We start from the raw sequence: 9436 nt of genomic DNA, 5'->3' as shown, positions 1-9436 counted from the left end.
CTTAGTGCTGACATGGAATAAATGTTTTTATTCATTACTGACTCTCTGGAGGAGAACTTACTTGTGAGTTTACACAAATCAAAGTTACTGGTGTGGTTTTTTGGTTTGGGTTTTTTTTTTTTTTTCTGACCAGGGCAGTTTCTCCCAAAAGGCAAAGTCAGTTTCCTGGCAATACTACATTAGTTGTAAAAAAGTTGTAAAAAAGGAATATCCTGGTTAAAGTGTTATTATTCATACAGTGTTCACAGCTAAGCTAAGCAAAGACTCTGGGACCCACAGCATTTCTATTAAGAAATTAAATTAATACTAAGCACGCATTTATTAGTTGGGCCTTCTATTAAAGTTATTTTATAATTGTGCCTTATTAGTGATCTTGTTTTTACTGGATCCACAATGTGTTTCTGGTGTCTTTTTATTGTCCCTCCTGTGCCCTAGGAAGTTCTTGTATTATTGTGTATCATTATGTTGTTCCTGTGACTCACTGGAAGAAAAGCTTATGCATAACATTAGGAGGCTGGCTTCCCCTTTGCTAGGAGAGAGAATGTGTTTTTTTCCCCATGTAAGCACTGAGCTTCACAAAATGATGCTGCACATCAGTTTGCAATGACAACAAAAACACTATTGCAAACTGGAAGTAGAAATAGCTCAGAATTCCCTAATATCTCTACTAATGGCACTGATTAGAATCTCTACTAATGACTTCTGGAGATACACTTGCAATCTCTCTATAACATTTGAGTTAGCTGGTTACTCAGTATAAGCATAAATAGGATTATTTGTATTAGCATGTCCTGTGGAGAATACAGTGTGTACTTCACCCCTTTGTAACAACTTTGTGTAACAAAGAAAAAAGGTACCTTTCCACTAATGATCAGGTGACAACGTTTAAGGCTGAATGTAATTTGTTCTTCCGTTATCCTTAATAGACTCTCACATTTCCTCTTTTGGTAGCAAAATTTAGAAATACTTTTACAGGATCTTGAGGCTTGAATTAGGATCTGAATTAATTAACACTGTTGGTCTAAGATCCAGTCTAGAGGAGGTGGAAAAAAAGCAAGCTCTATTTAAGATAAATACAGAAGTCTTCAGTCAACATATTCCAATCTAAATCCCCCAAATCTTAATTACCATGGAAACTGCTTATCCTTAAGGCACCAAGGATTGTTGAAATATTTTCTCTTGACAAAAATGGGAGTGGGGCCAGAAAACTATGGGGCTGTGCATAACGGGGACTTTGATCTTTCATTTACATCTCTATTAATTAGAAATAATCTCAGTGAAGCAAGCTGAGTTACACAGTTAAATTAGTTTATAGGACAGCAAAAGTGGGTTTGAGATGTTGTCTAGTTCAGGTTATTTCTATGTCTATTTCCATTATCTTCATGTGCTTATATTAACACATTTCTTTTTCTCTTTTCTAGTAAGAGAAACCTAGTAACACAAAATATTACTTGCATGTAAAATTAACAGACATAATCCAGTTTTGAGACACTTCTTGAGACAGAGAAATGGAACATATCAGTCCTGTTGAGGCTCAGAATTTTGCAATTTGAGATTAAAAAGACCTCTAATTCCTCCCAAGCCTCCAGTATCCTCAGTATTCAAGTTCTATAAAACAGAGTGTGCTATTTACTGTGCAGCAACACTTGTACATCTTTGAGCTGGAAAACCAGCTCAGGAAATAAATCCCTATTTCTAGCTTTACACAAATTAAAGCTATATAATTAGTTCTAGGGGTTTTCTATTTCATGTTAATAATAATTGTAACAATTTTTATCAGAATAAAAATAATTTGCAAGAAAGATTCCTTCAAAAAATTCTATGATTCTTTTATTTAAAGAAACACTCCTCTAAACTTATCTCACTGTTGCTGTGTGAGCAAGTACCTAAATGTGAAACGTGTGTGTAGGGGGAAAAACTAGGTGGTTGTGATGTTAACATCATTTGTGTATATCAATCAGCGTGCTACGTTTGTTCAAAGTTTTCCATTTTGATATTGTTAAGCCCAGTCGTAAATTACACTGCGGTAATACTTTGCCTTAAATACCCCTCATTTTATCTCAAGGCTGCTTGCATGCTGAGCGTCGGGTTTACCCGTTTTGCAGGTATCTAAAGGGAAGCCGCAGTCCATGCGACAGCTTCCAGTCAGTCCCCTTGCGGGGGAAGCTGCCGCCAGGGCCCGCCGCCACCTCCGCGAGGCGCCGAGCCGCCAGAAGGGGCCGCGGCCGTTGCCGTGGCAACGGGCGGCCGTTGGCCCCGCGCGCTGCCGCAGCGCGAGGCCACGCCCCGCCCAACGGCCGCTCGGAAGCGCCCTCCGCGCCTGCGCCCGCCGCGCTGCCTCGGCGGCGGGGCGCCCCCCCACCCGCGGCCGCCTTCCGGCCGGTCTCGGCGCAGGCGCAGAGCGCGGCCGCCCCGCCGGCGGGATGTGCCGGCGGGGGTAGAGGTCAGGGGTCAGGGGTGAGTTCCTGCGGCGCGGCGGCATGGCGGGCGGCGGCGGCGGGCCGGGGGGCTGCGCGGGGGGCGACGCGGCCCCGCCGGCCCCCGAGCGGGTGCTCTTCCCGCCCACCTTCAGCGTGTCCGAGATCAAGAACAAGCAGCGGCGGCACTTCATGTTCCTCCGCTGGAAGCAGCAGCAGCGGAAGGTGGGGCAGCGGCGCGGGGCCGCCGCGGCGTGCCCGGGCGCGGCGGCGGCGGCGGCGGCGGGCGAGGGCGAGGGCCGGGCTAACGGCGCGCCTCGTTGTCTCCGCTAGGAGAAGCTGGCCAGCAGGAAGAGACGGAGAAAGGAGCGAGAAGCCCTCGGAGACCAAGTAAGGGCTCGGGCCGCGGCGTGCCTCGGGGCGGCCCTGCCTCGGGGCGGCGGTACCCCCGTGGCTGAGCGGCAGCAGCGCTGCTCTGGCGGTAATTTTTCAGCTGGGCGCTGCGTTGGGCCTTCTTCAGCTCAGTGAGTGAAAGAACTTCCCACAGGCACTTCAGTGAAGAGCGAGCAGTGATCGCAGTGCTCTCCGCCGTGGCAGGCTGTAGAGACGCTGTGCTGGCTAGAGCATGTGTCAAACAGCTAAGCTTGTAAACGGTGTTTGTACTGGGTTAAATTACGGTGTGACAGGGAGGGTGATTCCTCACTCATTTTATCCCAGTGATGGCATAAAAGCAGGGCCTTCCTGAAAAATGTTAGCTGTCTGATGTAACTGCTACAGCATCATGTAGATATTGTGTGGGGTTATACTCTCATAACCCATTCCTGTATAAACTAAAATAGTCAGCTCTGACCAACTCCTGACCACACCAGTCACCTCCTTATTTCTTAGCCTATCCATGAGCAAGAGTTTTGTTTCTCCTTTTCCTGAACAACTTCAAATGCATATTGGCAATATGCATTTGACAGTAAGCTGTGAATTCCTGTATTCTTATAATATCACAAGGATACACTGTATCAGTGGGTTGAATATTATATGGTGTTAGTCATGAAATTGTAGGTGTCATGGGTAAAATGTGTTACAGCAGGGAGTAGCACTTTTTTTCTTCCACAGATAACAAAGCTCCACATCTTCTGTTTTGTTTTGGAATGACATTTCTTCATTAGATTGAAACTAAGCAGTTTCACTGTCCTAGCAATGTTTTTCTTCCATACAATGCTCTCTGGTGTCCCGCTATCTATGCATATTCTTAACCAAGGTGATGTTGTTACTGAAGCTTACGTGAGATGTTGTAACTTCCTTTTTGAAAACTGCCATAAAATAAACAATACCTTTAATTCCATGCAGAAATAAACACAGTATTGTGATAGTATGAACATTTTTCACAATATACTTAAAAATAACATGAATACGTTGTGTTAAAAAGCTTATATATGTTATTCTAGGCACCTCCAAAAGCCGTACCAAAGACAATCGAAAATCAGAGAATATATGATGAAACAACTGTAGATCCCAATGATGAAGAGGTAGCTTTAATTTCTGCTTTTTTTTCTACAAGAGGTGATTTAAAATGGATTGATGAAACTTAATGTTATTTACTCTCTTATTAAGGTGTTAATGGATTGTTTTTTACGTGTGATGAATCCACTAGCAGATGTCATTCTTTATTGTCTACCTTAGATAATTGCCCTTTGCGTTATTGTTGTTGATAGCAAAACTCGTCTACCATTTTTCATTATATTAGACTCATGAAAATAATTTTAAAAATGATGCCTTGGGATGATTAATTATAGGATAGATCTTGTGAATTGAAATTTTTCCTATTAACTTTAATTTCATCAGGATTTAGATCAAATTGAACAATTGTTCTGTAATTATTCAGTATTAATATGTGGTGGAGTAACAAGTTTTCTGTTCTTCCAGGTTGCTTTTGATGAAGCAACTGATGAATTTGCACCATATTTCAACAGACAGACGATTCCCAAGATTCTTATTACAACATCAGACAGACCTCGTGGGGTACGTATGCTTTACTTAGGGAGTGGTTATAGGATAGCCAAGATTCATACTATAATTAGTAAATTCAATTTTGCTGTAGGAATGACTTAAAAATACAACCTTGTGGTAGCCTCTACACAGAGGCAAAGTCAACTGGTTGGGCAAGAGATATCTTAATGCTAAATTGTTAGGTTCTTTTTGATCATGACAAACATACTTTGGGTTCTAGCAATGGTCAAGATGGTCTTAATTTGCCTGAGGGGATTAAATTTCTTACCTTTCAAATATAATACGACTTACAAGCCCGTAATCACTACATGCAATCTTAAATTGAAAAACTAGCAAACTGAAAATAATAGCTCCCATATGGATTTTTTCTGCTTGTTTTTTTAGTGACTGTTGATAACCTTGTGTGTATATAACCCGATTTTCTTTAGCTCTGTTCCTTCATAAAAAAATTCATGGACATGTCCTTTTATGTATTACCTAACTGGGGATATTTCTGACACTTCGTGAAAACCATAAAAGAAGTGGTTTTAAAAATAGAAAAACGTAAACCTCAAATCATCTGAAAACTCAGGTGCAGATAGAGTACCTGAAGCAATGTTTGTATTGTATTTTGAAATGCTAACAACATTTTGTAAACTGATGTCCTTAATAAATAATGATTTCTGGAGGAGTTGCTTTTGGAATTTCTCTACTTGACTATGATTGAGAAGAAAATATTCCTTCTAAAATAAGTCCCTGGTGTGCTGCAGCCTGGAGGGAGCTGCAGTCTTTACTATGAATACATCCCAAGTAAAAATGAAAAATACAGTTCTAACATGCAGTGCAGCAGAAATCAAGAGAAATTTTCCAGCAACTGAATAAAGTAATTTGGAAGCTTGTCTTCAAACGATATTATTACTCCTAACGTCTCTAAAAAACCCACCAAGACGGGCAGTCGGAATGAGCAGCCATCCATCCCTCTTTGAATTTGGCTGTATATTTAAGAGATTGCAACTTAGCCCACCTGTTTTGCAGAGAACAGTGAGATTCTGTGAACAATTGTCTACTGTTATACCTAACTCGCATGTCTACTATCGAAGAGGATTGGCTTTGAAAAGAATTATTCCACAGTGTATTGCAAGAGACTTCACAGATTTAATCGTCATTAATGAAGATCGCAAAATACCAAGTATCCTTTGTGTATTTATTAAAATAGATGTACTAGCTCTAGGCATATTAGGAAAAATTATTTTGAGTTTAGTAGGCATGAAAGATGTATGTTATTATTCTGGATTTTTTCTCTTCACTGTGCAGCTTACGTTGTAATTGCTAAGTTAAAAAAATCACTGTGCCAACTTAAGTACCTGATGGCTAATGGGACTTGAAATTATTAAAGAAACAGTGATTTTCTTCGTTTGCAGGGCATAGATAGCTAGTGTTACTGTTTCACTAAACTTTACAGTTGGATTAGTTAACAGTTTTTTTCTGACCAGAGAGTTTCATTTAGTTTTGCTGACTAGATGAACCATTACTAATTAGTAAGACAGAAAGTGCTAGAGTATACTTCTGTTCAGCTATTAAAGCAAACTTTTAATAGACATGCTTCAGAAAACTAGTTAATTAGCTTATGAATGTATTTGAGGAAAAAGAATAAAACCTCGTAAATCAGGCATAGATCATGAATGTAATATTCTAATGTAACATTACATTTCACAGAATGTGTCCCTCTGTAAATTACAGGTTGATTTTCATCAGCTTTTCTTTAACTCAATGAACAGATGGTCTTGTTTTAAGTCATTTGCCTGATGGCCCAACAGCTCACTTTAGAATGAGCAGTGTCCGTTTGCGTAAAGAAATAAAGGTGAGACTCCACCAACAAAATTATAGAATGTGCAGTCTATTGTTTAATGATAAATATATTCTAACTGTCAAAACTGGTTGCAGTTCTATGAGATTCAGTTGATTTTGTAAAGGTGTTTTTTGCATTTATAAACAATGTGTATGTATATGTGCATACATAATTATGCATATATGTATATAATTATATGTGTATGTATAATGCACACACATACACATAGTGTGTGTATTTGTACACACACTCTTAAAAAAGGCCAAGGACCAGTATGCTCCAGTTCATAAGCAGCGTATTTTCAATTTCATAGTTATTGCTGAATTTCTTTAACTGTCTGCCAAGGACTTTTGTAGTCATACCAATAAATACCAGCTGATACCCTAAAACACTAGGAAATACATATACGCAGTATATACTATACATACAATAGGGTATATGTACAGTCTGGTATACAAGATGTCAATTGATGCAGTTCCTGGCCTTGAATAAAACCTAGCTTTACTTACTCTTACAGCATTGTAGTATTACTTGCTTAGCCCTAAATAACTTGCAGTAAAATGCCTTTTTTCCCCTCTTCTTTTCTGAATTAGGTAATTCTTAAATTTCATCTGTTGTCATTAAAGGCTAGCTCAGATACTCTTAACTGGCAATAGTCCACAGAGATTTTCAGACTCCTGTGATAGCTAGACTGATTCTTTGTTGTAATGGGTGCTGCTAAGCCTGGAAATTGGTGCAGGAGATGGGGATTGTAAAATTATTCATTTGCACTTTTTCTTTAAATTTATGTTATTGAACCAAGCATTCTTATATTACCACCTGCTGCTTTACTTGTCTACAAACTTAAACTACCTTTTAAAAAATGATTAAGGCATGTTATCAGCCTTGTTAAAATAAGTTGGCCCTGGTTGTTTTTGCTCTAGTTTACTTCAAACTTCTCTTTCGTAACGTACTAAAATCATTCTGTATTCATTTCATTATCCATTAATGACTTTCATTCCAGCGAAAAGGTAAAGAGCCCACAGAACACGTACCTGAAGTAATCCTGAATAATTTTACAACACGACTTGGCCATTCTATTGGTCGCATGTTTGCTTCTCTCTTCCCACACGATCCTCAGTTCATTGGAAGACAAGTAGCTACATTTCACAATCAGCGAGACTACATCTTTTTCAGATTCCACAGGTGACTTTTTTTTCCCCCCCAAACTTGTAAATGAGAGATAACATTCTTGTAACTGCTTTCCTAATTTTTTTTCTTTTTCTTTTGAAGGTATATCTTCAAGAGTGAAAAGAAAGTGGGGATTCAAGAACTTGGGCCACGTTTTACCTTAAAGCTGAGGTCCCTTCAGAAAGGAACCTTTGATTCCAAATTTGGAGAATATGAATGGATTCATAAGGTATGTTTTAAAGTAACGATACTAGTTCTGTTTGGGAATGGAGAGTAAATCTGACATTATAAAATGTAACCACAAATGTGAGCCTAAACAGCAATATTAAATAAAGTTCTCAAGAGGAAGTGTTCAACTGAAACACCATTTAGAGGTGCATTTATACAAATATGTAAAGTAGAAACATTCTGATATACTGCAAGTGAAAAATAAAAATAGCAAGGATGATGGATATCAATATACCATGGCTACTTATTTGCAGAACGTAATTTAACATATACAGTTACAAGCACGTGTGAAAAAGGCTTCCCTAGTATAAGCTATTACTGACTGCCTAGTAAGCTTGACTAGAGCTATTTTTGTGCAAAATGAGTGCAAGAATCATAATGTAAAAATGGTTAAACTATTTGCATAAATGTCACTTCTTAATAGTGAATGGAAGGTAACACTAACTTATGCACAGTTCCAAGTGAAATGGAAGTATTACTATAGGCAATGATAAATGACTTTTGCAGTCATTTTACCATGCAATTGCATTAGTTGATTGGCAAAACTTAGAAGAGTATCCAAAGCTATAACAGAAAAAAAATTCTAATACTCCTGATGTAGTCCATGAGGTGGACTCATGGACTCATCACCATGAGGTGTTTGTATCCTCTTACATGAATTTGCTGGTTAATAACTTTTCTTTTGAATTTCAGCGCCGAGAAATGGACACAAGTAGAAGAAAATTTCACTTGTAAGTGACAGCTATCTGCTAACTGCTGACAATGACCATGGATTGTGTCATCTCAGACTCCTAAGCAGGGATAATGTTACTGAACAATTACTTGTCTGCAGAAGGAAAAACTGCCAACATTAAAACTTTCTACAGGAACAGATCAATTAGGATTGCATCTTCTTTCCTATGTTTGCAGCTAAACCAGATGTGACTAAGACAGTGACTCTTGTTCCAGTTTAGCAGGAAAAACTATGGCAATGTGAGAGCAGCCTATAATTTAGCTATTACTGAAGCTTCACCATGACTACTCCTGTGCTCTAGAGAGAAATTTCATTTTGCAACACCAAAGACAGTAAAAAATTTTGGTTAAAGATATTCTCAAATAAAGTATTTTGCAATTAGACTTTTTTTTCCATCTGTAAAGCAGCTCAACTCAGCTATCTTCCATTAATCAGGTAAGGTATAAATATTTTAAACCTCTAACTTACAGCATGCTATCCTCTGAGAGGAATGGTGTCAGTTTTCCAAAAACTCTCTCATCTAGAGAACATTAAGAAGGCTGTATGCAATTTAGGAAGTCTATGATATTTATTTTGGTTAACATCTTGCGTAAAATGGCTATGTTCCTGAAGTTACAAAAATAATATGTTAAATTCCTACGGGCATCTTTTCCCTAAATGATGTTATATTTAGGAGAGATATGTACCTGAAATAGTCAGTACTCTTGTATATAAGAAGAAATAGTATCAATCGGAAAGAATTCATGAGGCCAGCTTAAAGGAAGGATATAAAGCTACCTCATCTAAAAAAGCTGCTCAGATGAACAGGTAAGGTCTCTGAGCAGGATTTTTCCTATTAAAACTTAAAAATACTTCTTTAGCCTTTTGGTTTATGTGAGTTAATATTATGTGCAGAATGAACTACTGTTCTGCCTTAAAGTTCACACATGCACTGGCACCTAAAAAGCTGAGTGTTCTTTGAACTACTTTCTTTTTGAGTGCAGCCATTATAAGTGCTTTTTACTATTTATCTAAAGAGCTTACAGAGTAAGCTATCTACTCTTGTAGAATTGCTCT

General features: G+C 38.6%; 1 protein-coding gene across 1 annotated transcript; it reads left to right on the top strand.

The window, feature by feature from the left end:
- The first annotated feature begins 2463 nt into the window (after nt 1-2463).
- On the top strand, nt 2464-8763 carry RPF1 (ribosome production factor 1 homolog). Its single transcript, XM_067301000.1, has 9 exons — nt 2464-2642; nt 2751-2807; nt 3860-3940; nt 4338-4433; nt 5436-5589; nt 6179-6261; nt 7253-7434; nt 7522-7648; nt 8341-8763. The coding sequence occupies exons 1-9, from the start codon at nt 2481-2483 to the stop codon at nt 8380-8382; spliced, it is 984 nt and encodes a 327-aa protein (XP_067157101.1). The 5' UTR covers nt 2464-2480; the 3' UTR covers nt 8383-8763.
- The last annotated feature ends 673 nt before the right edge of the window (nt 8764-9436 follow it).

The sequence above is a fragment of the Apteryx mantelli genome, chromosome 8, assembly GCF_036417845.1.
Source record: "Apteryx mantelli isolate bAptMan1 chromosome 8, bAptMan1.hap1, whole genome shotgun sequence".
Lineage (NCBI taxonomy): Eukaryota > Metazoa > Chordata > Aves > Apterygiformes > Apterygidae > Apteryx > Apteryx mantelli.
The sequence above is the reverse complement of the archived record's forward strand: the minus strand, read 5'-3'. Positions and strand labels throughout refer to the sequence as shown.

What these genes read in the sequence shown, in the direction of transcription:
- RPF1 (XM_067301000.1), top strand. Translation starts at nt 2,481, where the DNA reads ATGGCGGGCGGCGGCGGCGGGCCGGGGGGCTGCGCGGGGGGCGACGCG. An exon ending in GGAAGCAGCAGCAGCGGAAG is followed by an intron (nt 2,643 to 2,750) that starts GTGGGGCAGCGG and finishes TGTCTCCGCTAG; the next exon opens with GAGAAGCTGGCCAGCAGGAA. An exon ending in GAGAAGCCCTCGGAGACCAA is followed by an intron (nt 2,808 to 3,859) that starts GTAAGGGCTCGG and finishes ATGTTATTCTAG; the next exon opens with GCACCTCCAAAAGCCGTACC.